Source organism: Camelus bactrianus, chromosome 2, assembly GCF_048773025.1.
Source record: "Camelus bactrianus isolate YW-2024 breed Bactrian camel chromosome 2, ASM4877302v1, whole genome shotgun sequence".
Taxonomy (NCBI): domain Eukaryota; kingdom Metazoa; phylum Chordata; class Mammalia; order Artiodactyla; family Camelidae; genus Camelus; species Camelus bactrianus.
Genome location: NC_133540.1, coordinates 125,501,170 through 125,519,744, shown reverse-complemented (window position 1 = coordinate 125,519,744; position 18,575 = coordinate 125,501,170). Strand labels below are relative to the sequence as shown.

Below are 18,575 nucleotides of genomic sequence, written 5' to 3'. Positions count from 1 at the left end.
TGTGTAAAACAAAAGCATAAAATAAGAAGAAAATACAGCTGTATTGCCTGTCTAATCTGATACTATAGACTGACTTTCCAAGTATAAAAACAATAGAGAAAATTTTATGAAGACTATCATATGATTTTATATTCTAAAACTTTCAAACTTCTTCATAACATAAAAATCAAAAGGAAATCATAACTGGGAGAATTAAGTATCATAAATCTACTAGGCAAATAGTTACCATTGCTGTTGTAATAAAAGCATTTGAGACTTGGAGAGAGGATAAAACTCTAAGAGAAAAATAGGCAAAGAATATGATGAAGTTTATCAAACTATGAATCATTAATAAACATATGACAAATGTTCAACCTACTGGTAATCAAAGAAATATAAATTCTAACAACAGCCATCTATCTGTATCTTAGCTGTCAGGTGCAATCACCCCACTGGAATCAAACTCCCAGTTTTACAGCCTGAGGAACCCCAGTGGCCCCATCGCCACCACTTCCATGAGCCAAAACCCTCCCCATGTCACAGCACATTGCAGTCTTTCTGCATCTGTGTTGTTCTCTCTTACCCACACCTGCCTTGAGTTGTTTTCGGGTTTTGCAGTATGCATCCCCCTTTCTTCTAGTAAGGGTGGTCTATTTCTTTTACTTCATCTTAATTGGGTAAAATATTGGTAGGACTGCAAGTCAAGGTGTTCTGTTTGCTCACCGACAGCCAAGGATGTGGCTTGTGATCCAAGGAGATCATTCAGAATATTGCTCCCAGTGAATCGCATTGAGGGAGAAAGGAAATCTTCGACAGTGGTGGAGTCACGAAGAACACAAAACAAGAGAGTGGGCTATAACCTACCTTCGGCTGCCCCAGGTTGGGGGCCAAGGTCATGGTAGGACAGGCTTGGGGTGACCTCTAGCATAAACATGTGAATGACATCACAGTTCACTTGAAGTCCAACAGGACCCAATCCTAGGAGGTATTCAGTAAGTGACAAAGTCCAGTGCTCGTGAAAGTCGGTGCACCCTTAAATGATCAATGTATTATCTCTGGCCTTCCATGAGTTTTACATTCAAAGGCTCAAGAAAATCTTTCCTGGTGTGGCCTCTTCTTTTCCAACTCTATTCTGCACCTGGCTCATAATTTGTTGTAAGAATTCAGATTGTACCCACCACAATCTTTATTTCTGTTGTATTGTTCAGAGAGAAATGAATGATGGTCTATTTTGAGTATTAATCTTCAGTTGTTTCCATGGCTACCTGACTCTCTTGGAAATGAAGCAGAGGGGAATAAGGGATTCAGAAGCCAGAGAACCTATATTTGGTTCTTCATGGATGAAAGATCTGAGGCTCAGGGAGGTGAAGCTATGAACCCCACTAAGGTGGGCACGAATTGGTTAAACAGTAAAACTCCAGCTGCTGTGTTTGGGAAAGAGGGAAACGTGTTTAATCATTTTTACGGCCGATGGAATAGCACCTGCCTTTCTGCTTGAAGGAGGAATCCATGTTCAGATCACACTCCAATCCGAGGGTTGGAATCGAAACCCACTGCCAACCAGATGCCAAAGGAAGAAAGGCAGATGTAGACCCTCGCAGAAACAGGGATGGGCAGGGCCAGGTGAAACATAGGGCACCCCTTCCTGGGACAGTGCCCTTTCAGAAGTATTTTCCATTAAGTGCCTCTATACACTTTATTTTTGAACAACAGTATGCAGAATCCAAGATTTTGGCCTGCAAATCTCACATTATGTCAGGAATCAAGGGAAAGCACACACCCTGGCAACTGACCTAAGACAAAGTTGCAAGAGAGACAAACTGGTGAGAACCAGGAGAATCTGAGTAGAGAGAAACCGGAACCAGAACAAATAGAGACAACTTTTATTCACAACTGGCCTGATAATTTCACCAGTCCTTTACATTAAAAAAGTAGAAAAGTCATATCAAAATCTCTTTGCATTTAGTTTACATTTTGCTGTGTATTGTTACATTTAAGGTGGCCACCTTACCATTTTGGGTCTGAATAGCCTGATGGTTAAGGCCAAGAAAAACTTGGTGATTCTTGTATCTTGGAGTCTGAGGAGTCCCAGGCAGTAAAAGGAAGCGCTTTCCTGACCAAATTTTGAATCAGTTTAGAGTGGGATATGAGTTACATTATATGGACATCAACAGAATACCTTATTATGAACAATGCTGAGATGGAGAATGTGGCTTTTATCTGCAGGCAAGCAGCCTTCCTAGACTGAATCAGGGAGACATAGCCATACAGTCAGAGGTGGCCCTGCAGCCCTGAAGACCTCCTGGGAAGACCTGCTTCCCCACGTGACAGTAAGCTTAGCCGGGCCCCACGAGCCAGCAGAATGTGCACTTTCTCCACAAGAGCAAGAAGAGAGCGAAGAGCTGCATCTGGTTTTCATTCTTAAAGTCATCCTTCCAGTAAGATTCCTCACTGCCCAGGCGGGAGGGTTGAGGGAGTTGAAGGGCATCAAGCAAGTGGTTTTCCTTCCACAAGGAATGGGATGCATAAATCCATTACCCCCCCACTCCAAAGTTAGGATCCAAAGATTAATTATTTTTTAAACCCAGTATTTTTACAAAAGCCGATTTCCCTGGTCCTAAGACTTGCATTCTCAATACTGTAATCTGAACTGCCTTTTTTTTTAGTTCTTTTTTTTTTCTTTTTTAATATATAGTTTTTCTTTTTAATTTCTGGGGTTTTTTGGGGGGAGGTGGTAATTAGGTTTGTTTATTTTTTTTTCTTTTTTTTACATTTTTTTTTATTGAGTTATAGTCATTTTACATTGTTGTGTCAAATTCCAGTGTAGAGCACAATTTTTCAGTTATACGTGAACATACATATATTCATTGTCACATTTTTTTCACTATGAGCTACCACAAGATCTTATATATATTTCCCTGTGCTATACAGTATAATCTTGTTTATCTGTTCTGCATATGCTTGTCAGTATCCACAAATTTTGAAATCCCAGTCTGTCCCTTTCCACCCACCCTGCTCCCTTGGCAATCACGAGTTGTATTCTATGTCTATGAGTCTGTTTCTGTTTTGTATTTATGTTCTTTATTTTTTTCTTTTTTTTTTTTAAGATTCCACATATGAGCAATCTCATATGGTATTTTTCTTTCTCTTTCTGGCTTACTTCACTTAGAATGACATTCTCCAGGGACATCCATGTTGCTGCAAATGGCATTATGTTGTCGGTTTTTATGGCTGAATAGTATTCCAGTGTATAAATATACCACTACTTCTTTATCCAGTCATCTGTTGATGGACATTTAGGCTGTTTCCATGTCTTGGCTATTGTAAACAGTGCTGCTATGAACATTGGGGTGCAGCTGTCTTTCTGAAGTAGGGTTCCTTCTGGATATATGCCCAGGAGTGGGATTCCTGGGTCATATGGTAAGTCTATTCCTAGTCTTTTGAGGAATCTCCATACTGTTTTCCACAGTGGCTGCACCAAACCAAACTGCATTCCCATCAGCAGTGTAAGAGGTTCTCTTTTCTCCACAGCCTCTCCAGCGTTTGTCATTTGTGGACTTTTGAATGATGGCCATTCTGACTGGTGTGAGGTGATACCTCATCATAGTTTTGATTTGCATTTCTCTGATAATTAGTGATATTGAGCATTTTTTCATGTGCCTACTGATCATTTGTATTTTTTCCTTGGAGAATTGCTTGTTTAGGTCTTCTGCCCATTTTTGGGTGGGGTTGTTTGTTTTTTTCTTATGAAGTCATATGAGCTGCTTATATATTCTGGAGATCAAGCCTTTGTCGGTTTCATTGTTTGCAAAAATTTTCTCCCATTCCGTAGGTTGTCGATTTGTTTTACTTATGGTTTCCTTTGCTGTGCAGAAGCTTGTACATTTCATTAGGTCCCATTTGTTTATTCTTGCTTTTATTTCTATTGCTTCGGTAGACTGCCCTAGGAGAACATTTTTGAGATGTATGTGAGATAATGTTTTGCCTATATTTTCTTCTAGGAGGTTTATTGTATCTTGTCTTATGTTTAAGTCTTTGATCTATTTTGAGTTTATTTTTGTGTATGGTGTAAGGGAGTATTCTAGCTTCATTGATTTACATGCTGCTGTCCAGTTTTCCCAAGAGCATTTGCTGAAGAGACTGTCTTTATTCCATTGTATATTCTTGCCTCCTTTGTCAAAGATTAGTTGACCAAAAGTTTGTGGGTTCATTTCTGGGCTCTCTATTCTGTTCCATTGACCTATATGTCTGTTTTTGTACCAATACCATGCTGTCTTGATGACTGTAGCTCTATAGTATTGTCTGAAGTCTGGGAGAGTTATTCCTCCAGCCTCTTTCTTTCTCTTCAGTAATGCTTTGGCAATTCTAGGTCTTTTGTGGTTCCATATAAATTTTATTATGATTTGTTCTAGTTCTGTGAAATATGTCCTGGGTAATTGGATAGGGATTGCACTAAATCTGTAGATTACCTTGGGCAGTGTGACCATTTTTAACAATACTGATTCTTCCAATCAAGGAGCCTGGGATATCTTTCCATTTTTTAAAGTCTTCTTTAATTTCCTTCATCAATGGTTTATAGTTTCCCATGTATAAGTCTTTCACCTCCTTGGTTAGATTTATTCCTAGGTATTTTATTACTTTGGGTGCTATTTTAAAGGGGATTGTTTCTTTACTTTCTTTTTCTGTTGATTCATCATTAGTGTAAAGAAATGCAACTGATTTTTTGAATGTTAATCTTGTAACCTGCTACCTTGCTGAATTCTTTGATTAGTTCTGGTAGTTTTTGTGTGGACCTTTTAGGGTTTTCTATATATAGTATCATGTCATCTGCATATACTGACACTTTTACCTCTTCTTTTCCAATTTACATCCCTTTTATTTCTCTCTCTTGCCTGATTGCTGTGGCTAGGACTTCCAAGACTATGTTGAATAGGAGTGGTGAGAGTGGGCAGCCTTGTCTTGTCCCAGCTTTTGAGTTTTTCACCGTTGAGTACTATGCTGGCTGTAGGTTTGTCATATATAGCTTTTATCATGTTGAGATATGTTCCCTCTATACCCACTTTGGTAAGAGTTTTTAATCATAAATGGATGTTGAATTTTATCATATGCTTTTCTGCATCTATTGAGTCAGTCATGTGGTTTTGTCCTTTCTCTTGTTGATGTGATGTATTACATTGATTGATTTGAGTATGTTGAACCACCCTTGTGTCCCTGGGATGAACCCCACTTGATCATGATGTATATAATCTTTTTTATATGCTGTTGGATTCTATTTGCTAGTATTTTGGTGAGGATTTTTGCATCCTATGTTCATCAGTGATATTGGTCTGTAATTCTCTTTTTTGGTAGTGTCTTTGCCTAGTTTTGGTATCAGGGTGATGGTGGCTTCATAGAATGAGTTTGGAAGTATTCCCTCCTTTTCAATCTTCTGGAAGAGTTTGAGAACGACTGGTATGAGTTCTTCTTTGTATGTTTGGTATGTGTTTCACTTTTTAACAGGAGAGTTTAAACCAGTTAATCTTATTACTGTAGCTCTTATTTTGACCTTATTTCTATTATATTGTAGTTTCTAATTTTTATATGTTCTTGAGTCTTACTTTGTCTTTACTACAAAAAATATTAATACAAATTATTCTTAATGTTAATTGATGTCTTACCATGTGACAGATGTTTTACATATAATATTGACTTTAATTTCCAACACAACCTTTCAAGTAGGCACTATCTACATGTTCGTTTTACAGATAAGGCAACAGGAAATCAGAGGAGTTAAGGATCTTGCTAAGGTCACCCAACCAGTAGGTGTCAAAGTCAGAGTGTGTTCACCTGCATCTGACTCTCCAGAGTTCAGATGCTTCCCAAAAGTACATGTTCCATTCCAAATATGTCTACTAAAAAAATCATTTCAAGTTTTGGTGTTTAGAGAAGAGAGGTGGTTTTTCTAGCTCCCAATTTTAGTAATGTATTCTCTTTTCTTCTAGTGCTTTTGCTTTTTAGTTTAAGATCTTGAATTCTTCTGAAAATTTTATATGCAGGCTAAGGTAAAGATGTGAGACAATCATGTGAAAAATTATAGCCAATTGTTTAAATATTATTTAATTTCATCCTTTCCTCATGGATATACAATATCGTAAATGGGATATATGTTTCAGTGTGTTTCTGACACTTCCCCCTGGTTTGTCTGCCCCCGGGCCAGTGCCACACCATTTCACACTCTGCTTTGCTGTCTCTTGGGATCAGGTTCCACTCATGATTTTTCATTTCCAAAAAATGTCCTGGGCTGTGACTCCCAGGATTTGTTTTTTGATGGCAGTAACATCTGTTGTCCTGTTTTCAGGGCAGCAGCTAGAAGCTATTTTAAACTCGGAGTCATTTTAAATCAGAAGTTATCTTTGAACCTCTTTCCTAAGAATATGAAACAGTATTTCACCTGGATGTTTAAAATGGGGGGTCAACTTTATGCACATATTTGAAAGAAAGGAGAAAATGAAGGATTTCTGGACTCAGCGACTATCAAGATAAAACATGCTAATGTAGGCAATGTGCTCTCTTTTAGGAACTACTGTGTCCTGCCATGAAAAAATACAGTACAGCCTGGGGATTCTGTAACCTCCTTATCCAAGTTCTGCAGTGAGAGGTAAGCAACACTCTGATGCTCTTGGGTGCTAGTAGAAGGGCAGACCCTTAGATTGAGTTAAAGTGCCCACCCCAGAGATTCCTCTCCTCACTCCAGACAACAACTTTAATTATTTGTAAAGAATCTAACACGGTACCCTTGGCAAATACAAACTCCCAAAACCCTTCTGCAGAGGTAACTGGACAGAAGGACAAATTAGCCCCAGATGTTTTTCTTTCTTTCTTTCTTTTTTTAACTGAAGTATAGTCAGTTACAATGTGTCAATTTCTGGTGTACAGCATAATGTCCCAGTCAAACATGTATATACATATATTCGTTTTCATATTCTTTTTCATTAAAGTTTATTACAAGATATTGAATATAGTTCTCTGTAGTATACAGAAGAAATTTGTTTCTTTAATCTATTTTTATATGTAGTGGTTAATATTTGCACATCTCAAGTTCCTAATTGCCCTCTTGCCTTGAGCAAAACGAAGGGCGAGTCGTTAAGACAGGCTGGATTTACCTCCATTACACAGGGAGGCTTCCACTGGGCCAAATGAAATAATCCTTGTTCTGCCCACTGTTTGTTGCTGATGTCATTTGTCCTGAATACTTTCTAATTGGCCAAGTTCAATAGTGCTTGGTGGCTTTTTCAGGTGAGCCAGCAGCGTTCTCCTGTAACTGCAGGAGTGATGGTGTTGGAGGCAGGTGTGTAGCTGGCTTGCACAACCAGGACTCTGGTTCCTTGGGAATTTTGAGGGGCTTTCAAGGTCTCTGATGCTTGATTGTTTCTCTGAGTTAATTTTATATCTTGCACTTACCTTGGTCTTATTTAGCATAAAAGCTCAAAGCTATGGGAATAGCAAAAAAAAAAAAAAGCACAATCTGGGAGGTCAGTCACCCCTGGGACTGGATGTCAGCTCTCTCACTTATTAGCTGGAGGTCCTTGGGCATCTTCCTTAATGTTTCTTCACTTCAGTTTTCCTACCTGTAAAGTGATGACATTAGCACCTCCCTATGCCGAGTGGGTATGAGGATTGTAATCAACATGTGCAAAGTGCCTAGAAGGCAAATACGCACACTAAGTTGTAGCTGTACGATTATGAAGAAGTCTGTTTTGTTACATGGATGAATAGGTTGGCCTGGGCTCGAGGACTTTCCCAGGAAGAGGGATGTTCAGTGTGAAAACTGGGACAGATTCAGGAAAATGGGGTTAGTCACCCTGTAATAGGGAAACAATTGTGATGAATTCCATAGGATTCTGCCTTTGAAATGCTTGTGGTTTAGGGCGGAGATGGCCAGTCTGAGCCCCCTGCTCCTGCACAGTGGCAGGCATTGCTAACGGTTCACGCTCCTCTTCTCCCGGTGAGCTGCTCCTCACAAGCTTTCCCAGCACAAGGTCCCAGGTTGCCACAATCAACAAACTGTGTTTGATCCCTTAGATGGTGCCTAGGTTTTCCAAAATTCCCTCTTCCTACAAAATGTAAATTTCCTTTTTTTTTTTTTTTTTTGATCTCATTTTTGCTATAGCTAGGCCTCAGGAGTTAAATCCATTTCACACTCATTCGTGAATTTTTGCAGATTTCTCTAAGAGCATTAACACTTTCATTAAAACATGACAGAAGAATTTGCAAACCCCAGAAGACTGAATTTAACACTTTTAGCAATTAAGAATAAAAAGAGAGAGAATGACTTATTACTGGAAAAGGGCTCAAGACACAGATAGTCAGCTCTGGAAGAGATACAGACAAAAACTTCCTCCCAAACCTGTTTGCCTAACTCAGGAATAAATACAGTAATTTCTCCATATCCGCAGGTTCCACACCTGCAAATTCAACTAACGGTGTATCAAAAGCATTTGAAAAATAAATTCCAGAAAGTTCCAAAAGGCAAAACTTGAATTTGCCCACTGGCAACTATTATTTAGCATAGCATTTACATTGTATAAGACAGTATAAGGAATCTGGAAATGATTTAAAGTATAAAGGAGGATGTGCGAAGCTTATATGGAAATACTATGCCATTTAGTATAAGGGATGTGAGCATCCCAGGTGTGTGTATGGGAAGGTTGGAGGGTTGGGGGTGGGAGGGTAAAGGGGGGCACTGTCCTGGAACCAATCACCTGCTATGAGGGCTAACTGTGTTTTCTAGAGATTCGTTGAAGGTCATTAGAAAATAAAGAAACTTTTCTTTGTACACGATGGTAAAGTTCTGGAATGAAGAGGTATTGAAAATAAAACAGGGATGAGTGGGACCACAGCAACTGCTTCACCAGTTTTCTTAATTTATAGTTTTAATAACCTTCCAAGTGCCTTTTCTAGCTCAGTGGCTTCCAGTTTAAAAAACACCTTTATATAAACACCAGCAATGCTGATGCATTAGGTTTTGTTCAAAATGCAAACTCCTCAATGTCCTCAATGATCAGAGACACCATCTTGACACTAGTGATGGATCAAAGGAGGTGAAACCAGGGAGCCAATTCAGAGACCCAACCAGACACTCAGATGTGTGTACAAGCATCAGAGTGTCGTCCCCTCTGTTGTGAAGTCATTCCTGCCAACACGAAATCACAGCTTTTGCTGCCTCCCCAGGGATTTCCTGCAGCTCCCCACAGAGAGAACAGGCCTTGGAGTCATGTGCTGATTCAAACTTGACCTTGCTATTTTCTGTTTGTATCACCTGGGGCCACTTAGTCAACCTCTCTGAGCTTCAGATACAAAACTCCTGCATCTTTGGTTGTAGTGAAGGCCCAGTAAGATGCAGGGCACGACACAGTAGCACACAGTGAATGTGAGTTCCTTATCTATACGCTCCCAGAGCTTGTATTCCCAATGCTCTGTTGAGTATAGTCAGCCCCATAGGCTTGGGTAGCATTTTACGTACTTGTCTTCTATTTCAACTGTAAGCACCTTGAAGGTAGGACCAGATACAGGAATCCTCGTCAATGCTCAGCATGGTGCTGGGCACAGGGAAAATAGCCAACAGGTGAATTTCAATTTCATACACTCATCAGCTTTCAACCAGTTTATTCATGATTATGAAATTCTAACCGGATGTAAAAAGGGAGTTGACCAGCCATAAATAAATGGCTAAATGCATTATGGTATATTCCATTAGTGGGCCATTATATTGAAATTAAAATCATGTTTTTGAAGAATAGTTAATGAGGTAGCTCATGACACAACCTTATACAAAAAGGGCAGGTCCACAATTGTCTATTCTGTATATTATCAATATTGCAATGTATATGCTCCAAGAAGAAAGAAACTGGAAGGGTATGTATCAGAATATTAGCAATAGTTATATCAAAGTAGGGGACTTACTTTCTTTTCTTCTTGTTTCTGTTTGTTCAAATGATCTACAATGAGCATATATTGCCTAACAATCAGAAAAAAAAGCCTATTTTTTTTAATGGAAGATGGAGAGGGTAGCCTATGATAAAATGAATTTCCCAAGGATGCCGCCAATCCTGCTTTAGGGAAATTGACCTTGTTGGTCTTGCTCCCACTGTACTCCACCCCAAGTAGTTCCAGTATGGGTTGTGTTATCCTGTTGCATTAAATTCTCACCACAAGGTTAAAGAAAGAAGGAGAGAGAAGCAATTTCCAACACGGACTGGGCCACCTATTTATAAATCCCTTGTCAGATGCCCTTGAGATGGATTAAGCAGGTTAATTGACCATTAGTCTTCACATCTGTAAAATGGGCCCCTAATGCCAACTTCCAAACACAGCTTTAAGGAGTAGAGAGCATTGGTATAACTGATAAGAGTAGCCGACAGAAGCCCGGTTGGTAGCGCGAGTGAGCAAAATGGTTTGGGTATGGCAAGCTGGAGAGCATCCCAGCAGGGTGGCCATGACTTGGCGCCAGCCAACTGTTACCATCCAGGGATTCAGAAGTGTGATCCCATGGTTGTTAGATCAGATTTGCTAAGAGAAGCAAGCAACTTTAATTTTTATAGGAAGTGTATCAGTTTTTAAATGTTGGCAAATAATTAAAACTTTTCCAGACACCAGTTGACAGTGGCAGATTGGATTCCCAGTTGTTCATGCATGTCCGTGGCCATTGGAGCCTGCAGAGGTAGAGTGTGTCGCCCCACCCTACTGACGCCGGGGTGTCCTCATGACTTGCTTTGGCCAATGGATGCAACGTGAGCAGATGTTTGTGTGTGTGTGTGTGTGATCTGGCCTATCTCCTTTCACTTCCTCCAGAATCTTCCAAGAGAGGAGCATGCCTTGGGGATCCACTGTCCCAGAAAGGGACCTGTGGGGCAGACCTGAAATAAATAGAGTTGTCCTAGATGACTCACAGTCCCATGAGTGAGAACAATAAAATGCCTGTGGTCATAAGCTGCTGAGATTTGGAGATCATGACAAAGCAAAACCCAACTCATGCACCACCCTTGCGTTCCCAGTTTGAGATAACCCAGGTAAAGCCCCAGCAAGTGCCTGACACAGAGTGTGGACTTAATAAACTGTAGCCCTTAGGATTATTCTGGGCCTGACAAATCTCAAGAGGGTTCTGTAATAGAAGTTAGGCTTGAGCCAGGGTTTCATAAAATGTTTGTTTTGTGCTGATCTGACCTCTGAGAACCTTCACACACTCATCTCTGCTACCTCACACCCTCACATGTACCTACAGGGATAAACGTCACTTTACATTGTCCTGTAGAACTGCAGGCTGTTTGAAACTTCACAGAAAACTACGTGGTACGCAGTGATTTCATGATTTCTTGTTTAGGAGTTTTTAACTGTATCTATTCCACCAACATGTGTGATAGAGTTTAGATATTAAGGATCCAGACGGGAAACTAATCAGACCTCGAAGAGTCTAGTGGGACAGTGATGAGTATTTAACAATATTAACTTGTAAAGAACGCGCTAAGGTAGAAGCGAGAACCAAGTGCTCTTGGACCCCAGAGGGGACAGCAGACCCTGGCCAGAGATGGGGAGTCATCTCAGGGGAGGCGAGAATCAAACCGGCCCTTTAAGAATGAATAGCGTTGGCTACATAAGCAGGTGGGGGACAGCACTGTAAGAGGAAAAAGACACATGTGACATAAGCATTTGGTGTATTCAGAGGAGTCTCGGTAGATGGTGAATCAGGTACAGGCGGGAAGAGCTAAAGATACGAATGAGAGGTGAGCGACGACCAGGTTGTGAACCGCGTGGGATGTTGCGGATGTTTGTTTCCAAAGACGGTCACCATCAGTTCCTCCCCTCCTTGGAGGCACAGGCTACTTACCCATCAAGGGTGGAGTCTGTGCCTCCAGGCTTTGAATCTGGGCTGCCTTGATGGGTAGCATCGAGAAGTGCTGTGTTTCTGTTCTAGGCACTGGCAGTTATGTTTCTCCTCTCCTGGGATGCTGGCTCATGGAATCCAAGCATCATTTTGCGACAACCCCATAGAGGGGTGACGTGAAGACACTCCAGTCAACAGCTCTGCTTCAGCTCCTGCCTCATAGCCAGCCACGCGACTGCACCATCTTGAATGTCCAGCCCAGCCAAACCTCTGATGACTCCAGCCCCAGCCAGCATCTCTGCCCCTGAGTGCAGACCGCCTGGCAGAGACCAATGAGCTCTCAGCAGGGTGACAGATAATAATAAATTATCTCTTGAGCCTCTGAGTTTTGGGTTGATTTTCTATCCAGCAACAGAGAACTAGAACAGACGTCAAATACATTGTCCCAGGCATTGCCTGTAATGATTGCTATTCGTGTCTTTAAAGAATCAATGGAAGAAAACCTACAGTGGTGAGGGGGGTGGGGGATAAACGGGCAGTTCCCTTAGCAGTACACTCGTGGGGAAGCAACGAAGTAGCCGTTTTCCTGTATTTCCTTTGGCTTTGTTGCTATCACACTGCAACAAAGTTTCCTCAAAATGCCAATGTTCCAGGGATGCAATGTGATGCTCTGGAAAGAACTCAGGCTTTGTAGTCAAGGGAGGTGCAGAACCAAATCCCAGCTGTATCACCTGGGAGCTCTGAGATGGGGCAAGTCACTTAATGAGGCAGACTGTCTGGCCCTACTCGGACGCTCTTTCTGAGACTGGCACACCCCTGCCGAGATGCTGCCACTGTTGCCTCTTCTCTGCAGAACAGCTCTTGGCTGATGGGAGCCATGTTTCTTAAAGGTTACCAGCTCCCACACACCCTGGGGATGGCGCCAGGCAATGCCTGGCTGGGACAGGTGCACAGAAGTCTGGGAGCTTAGCTCAGCGGGGATAAGTCTACAGTAAGATCTGTGCTCTGAGCCTTCCCCTGCTCCATGAGCCAAGTTCAAGAAGCAGGCTACCTGAGTCCACAGCTTTTCTAGGTTTTCCCTCTTCCTTATCCTTACCCCTTTCACTCTGTTAAAGAATTTTTTTAAACTGAAGAACATTCCCTTAAAAAAATCTGTGCCCCCTGCCCCCGAATCCTGGTCTCAGTCTCCACTTCTGGAAATCTCAACCAAAGACATGTACCCTCACTTAGCTTCCCTTTTCAAGCCCCTCTTTTCCAGAACAGGCTGTGACGCTGTCTTACTATTGCCTGGAGCTTCATACACACGCAGTGAATACTAACAGATGGCCTCTCTCATCTTCCTCCCTGGTACAAAGTGGGAAAATATAATGAAAGTTTTTTAAACAGAAAGTCCTCAAGTGACTTTTCCATAATCTCTGTAGACAAATCTTTTAGAAAAATAGGTAAGCTGAGGCACTGATTTTTCTTTTTTTAATGGGGAGATTGATGCCTATTTGGTGGAGATGTGAGGATTGACTGAAATAATGTCTGTGGACCTTGAATAGAAATGTTTGGTGCAAAGGAAGCAGCCAGCGAGTGGAAGCCACTGCCTCTGCATTTGGCCAGCCCTGGGAACACAGGCCAGTCCTTCTTTTCCCATCCTCGTGTCCTTGGCCAGTGCAGGGCCCTCCCGGCGCAAAGAAGGCACTCCTGGGTCTGTGCAAGTAAACTGCGATGAGCAGAGGAAGAAGCCACACTTGTTAAAGATGGCACGATTGTCACAATTCCCCCCCATGTGGAGTCGGGGGCCTGGATCCCGGCTCCGGACTTTTCCTTGTGGGCAGATTTCTCCGCCAGCTCTCACAAGCATCCAGACTCACATGCTTTGGTTGTTAACACGGTTTATTATTGGCACACTTATCAGTGAAGCATACATAAAATACAGCTGCTTTATAACACACGGAGCCACTGTGTCTTTACATGTGTGGAGGAACATATTAATATGCAAATGGAAAAAATTAGTTCTTTCATAAAGTTTCACATAAATACACTGGAATTGCCCCCAAAGAAAAGTCCCATAAAAGAACCAGGTGAGGGCTTTACAAAATATTATACAGGAAATATACCATGAAAAGAAACAGTCAACTCAGATACAATAAAAAAAAACACACACACACAAAAGAGTTTCAGATTTATTAAACTGCCCACAAAAATAATGGATTACATGGCTTAGAAATAATTTGGATTAACAGCAATTTTACAAACTCATACATTCTCAAGGGGCCAAGTGTCTCTCTTTACATAAAAACCTGCCTTGGTGTTTCTGATAACAAAAAGACATTTCTTGTTTCAGCACTCGGGCTCGACTGAAACAATTCGGGCTCAAGGACCAATTGACATCAGCTCGGCCACAAATTACCCTGCTGGGCCCTCTTAGCTGTTACCCAATGAAAGAAAAGGTGAAGGAAAAAAACAAATAAAGGTACATTTAAATTACTTTCCAAAACGGATTTTTTTTCCTTTTCTTTTTTTACTGAAACAAGAAACTCTCAGATGCAAGTCAAAAAGCAGAAAATATTTTACAATATTAAAAAGTCATCGGTAGTTGGGTTCGGCATATAATGAGATCCTGAGCACTGAGGGTTTATGGACAATATGGCCTTCGTTGGATGCGGGAAAAGGAAATTAACAAACGTGGTTAAAATTGAGCCAGGAGAAGCGCTAGCGTTTGCTCTTGTTTTAATTACGATCAGTGCCAGTATCTGTGTTACCTGTGAAGGCCTCCAGGAAAGGGTCATGGAAGTTTATTTGGAATGATCCTCTCAGTTAAAAAAAAGAAAGGAAGAAAGAAAGAAGCTCAGATCATTGTGGTTTAGAAATCGGTATTTGCGTGGAAAAGTTTTAATTTCTCCTCCTTCCTCTCCTGTAAGTAAGGTTCTGAAATAGAGAGTGTAACCCACAGGGCTATTGACAGTGGATTCTGGTGCCGGTCAATCTTACTGGGAGGCCTGGGGCGGGGGGTTTTCTGATTTGGTCTCTTGAGTGGCGGGAGGTTTACTGTTCCATGGGCTGCTGTTCCCCAGGGCGGGTGAATTGGTGAAGTCTTCCTCGTCGTCCATGCCGTTGGCCGCATCATATTGCGTGTTTTCTAATCTAGTGATTAGCCTTTCGTCCTCGTCCCCAAACTCACCTCCCATCAGAGTTGGCTCTCCTACCACCATCACATCCTGTGAACAGCAGCTGACATTATTACAGGGAAACCTTGGGAGAGAGAAGCTCAGCTTAAAACACTAGTGGGAGGAGCTGGGGGCTCTAGGACAGACACGCTCGTGTACTGCACACCGGGGTCAAGTCTCAATGTCGGGGGGCCAAGACGCATATTTGCTTTCTACAGGAAATAAACATCGCCTCCTGACGTGTAACAACCACGCGAGTTTATGTCCTTAGTGCGCAGCCTGACACCGGAGAGCGAGCAATGCTAGCAATCTGCAGAAATAAAAAAATGGATTTTTCAAAATTAAAAAAATCCACGCTTTTAACTTGCTGACACTGGGGACTCTTGAGAGGGCTATGGAACCTTCTGCTGGGTGCTTTTCAATACCTCCAAAAATCCACCAGTTTTGTGTAGGGCCTCTAAGGGGCTTTGGAAACTAGCAGCCAACACAGGGATGATGCATTCCTGCAATAGTCACGCAACTTGTTCCAAATGGCATTTTCTCTGTCCCGAGGACGGTATGCATTTTAATTGAAGACAGATCTCTCTTTGCTCTACTCAGCCAGCCCCTTTTATGCAGCCAATATCCTTGACATTCTGCTACTTAATTATGGTAATTAATTTAGGTAAAGTTTTCGATAAAAACAATGTTCACACTGATTTGACAATTTGCATAGCTAATTAAGTCATTAGCAAAAACCTGCTGATTGCCAACAAGCCCTGAATTTACCATCTGTTATTCCATGGTTCCTGTCACCTATCCCCACACAGGCAACCCTGCCACCAATCTGGGCAGTAAAGAGAACCAGTCTGTCCAGCTGGTGCCATAAAGGGAAGATGAAGAGTGCTAATTATAATTATACTGATGAAGCGGGTAGTCATCGGAAACGGAAGCGTGCGAGAAGAACCCATCTAATCTCTCCTGTAAGTACAAACTGTCCTTCCGTGCGAACCAGGAGGCCACCTACTGTGGCCGGGGGCATCGTGGAGGCCACTGCTGGAGAGGCACCGGGACCAGGGAGAAGGACACGATGCTGGCCTCTCTGTTCAAAGTGGACCTTACGGGGTTGACGAGTGACCTAGCACGGGACAGGCCCCCTGTCAGGTGAATATTGATGGGTAGGCTCTGTGTAATCATCTGCTTGAGAGTGCCATGACCCAGGAGCCTACCCAGCTGCCGTCAGCCTCCGCCGAGGCTGGAAAGCCAGGCTGGACCAGACGCGTGTGGAGTTCTAAGTGTGCATTTCCCGAGAGGGTGGCTAATTTGATGAAACACCTAGACAACAGGGCAAGCATTCTTTTCACGGGCAAGAGAGGCTTTCTGGGGGCACTATGTTGGTGGTATATGCCTGTGGGCAAGCGAGGGTCCAGAGACCCCACCAGCTGAACAAATCCTTAATGACTACCTGGTTTGTTTTGGAATGGAACCTTGTTTGTTTGACTGATTGATTCCCCTTGAATTAGGGGAGAGAATCAATAGGTTTCACTCTGTGTTTTTGGACCAATCAGTCTAGGGAATCTGATGACAATGATTTTAAAGAGAAATGCCCCAGATGAAGTAAATGCCTAAAACATAACCTGGACAGACTCAGCAGTCTGGGTACTGGCAGGATATTCTGTTGTGTGCTTCCAAGAACGTACGTGTGACACAACAAAGAACCGGATGTGACACTGACCAGTGAGGAGACTTGGGAGGAGGACTCTTCAGGTGAGATGCAAACTGGACCCAGACTCTGAGTGGCGAGAATGCCAGTAGGATTTTATGTGGAACATGGCCTCTACCTGACCCGCTGGGGTGTTCAGGAGAGGAATGCACCATTTGTTAGAGGAAATTAGGAGACCGCGCTTATGATCAGGAACGAAGGCAAGTGGAAAGACCAGGGACCAGGTTAAGCTGGGCAGAGGACGACATGGGGGCTTATCTCATTCCACGACTTGTGTGTAGCCCTCTCTGAAGGGAGGGTAAAACACATGCATAAGGTGTCACAGGGCAGGAGAAGCACGTTAGGACCCACACATGGGTCTGCGTTAGTACTGTGAGCTCAGGATCATCGACAGAGGCTAGGAGAATGTGAGGAGGTAAGTATCACTGGGAAAAAGAAGCAGCCAACTTAAGCGTGATATTAGAGAAGTTCCCAACACTCCAGATGCCTTCACTGTATCAGAAAATAACAGTCATTCCAGAAAAGTACTAAGAAAATAGTGATTTGAATCACTTCAAATGGGGCTCATACAGGCTCATAGTATGTTTGCTGTATGTTTGTTCCAGGAACAGCTGGAAAAGATGTCCAGGCAGACATATCTTTGAGCATCCTAAATTCCAGGGAGATGCCACATTTGCCTTACTGATTATAAAAAATAGCCTTAGCTGAATACATTATCATGCACGTATGTGTGTGTACACAAGTGAGCACACGTGTGAGTGATTAATAGATGGTAGGTTATAAAAGAGACGTGTGCTACGGACTTCATACGCACATAGACACCTGAGGCCACTTACACAGTTGTGTACACGTCTCTACCTGGCTCTTCTAAACCTCTAGACTTGGGTAGGGGTTCTCCACTCAGGTGGGCTTGATTTGTTATCCTCACACAAAAGGAATGGAGAATAATACACATTCTGGGCTCCCTCTGACTAGGGAATGTTGGCACCATTTTCCCCCCACCCCCACATCTTTAAAATCCCCCCCAACATTCAACAGTGAGAGGTGCATTTCCTTCCCATCTGCTGTCTCGTGTGTCCCACAGGAGGCAATACTGGTCCATCTGAGAGTAACCCACATGGCCTCGACTCCCCACGAGGCAGACCTCTGCTCCTCGCCGGAGGCCGGGAGGCGCCACCAGCTCTTGCCCGTGTCACACCTTCTCACTAATCCCCCGTGCAAGGACCACCAACCTCTGAGGAGGACTGGAAGTGACTCCTTTCAGGGCCCCTCAATGCTTCTCCTTAAATTGGCCAGAAGGGGTCACTGCTGTTGAATGACACAGGTCTCCATCCCTCCCAGGGTTGAGGCTGCAGTTCGGGATGGCTCCTAGCCCCTGCTCATGGAGTGAGAAGCAGAATCCAAGGATTAAACCCTAGCCCTCACCAGACACACACGTTGCTGCCATGGCAGCTGGGCAGACCACAGCTGTGGTCGGGGTAGCACATCCAGTCTGTTTGTGCCTTTGAATGAGGCAGCTAAAGCCTGCAGACTGCAGTTTTATTTAAACTGGAAGGTGGTGTGGGTCATTCAGTAGATGGGGTTAAAAGATGTGGTCATTACAAGCCAGCCAGGCTTTATCATTTGACATCCATTTGGCCAGAGTGCACAGAGAAATTTACATATTTTCCTGGATGACTTCCCTGTTTCTCCCAGCCGTCTCTAAGTTTTACTTGATGAAAGCATCTTTAATTGCATGGTGCAGGGGCAGTGCTGAAATTCTACTCGCAGCTTTCTAATGGTGACTGATTCTCACCAAATCCAAAGGGTCTCAACTCATTAAAAACCCCCTTGACATAAGTATCTTCCACCAAAACGCAGTTGTTGGTTTGAAGAGCGT

The 18,575-nt window shown here is 42.8% G+C and overlaps 1 protein-coding gene across 10 annotated transcripts in view; it reads right to left on the bottom strand.

Moving 5' to 3' along the window:
• Window positions 1-13,996: 13,996 nt before the first annotated feature.
• LDB2 (LIM domain binding 2) overlaps window positions 13,997-18,575 on the bottom strand; it is a 349,516-nt gene continuing 344,937 nt past the window's right edge. For 4 of the 10 annotated variants that reach the window (XM_074349977.1, XM_074349974.1, XM_074349972.1 and 1 more), the window contains exon 8: window positions 13,997-15,045. In XM_074349977.1, the coding sequence (XP_074206078.1) occupies window positions 14,815-15,045 (231 nt within the window). In that variant the 3' untranslated portion in view covers window positions 13,997-14,814. Of the gene's footprint in view, window positions 15,305-17,928; window positions 18,072-18,575 lie in introns of all 10 variants that reach the window. The other 6 variants (XM_074349980.1, XM_074349978.1, XM_074349981.1 and 3 more) reach the window with 3 other exon arrangements.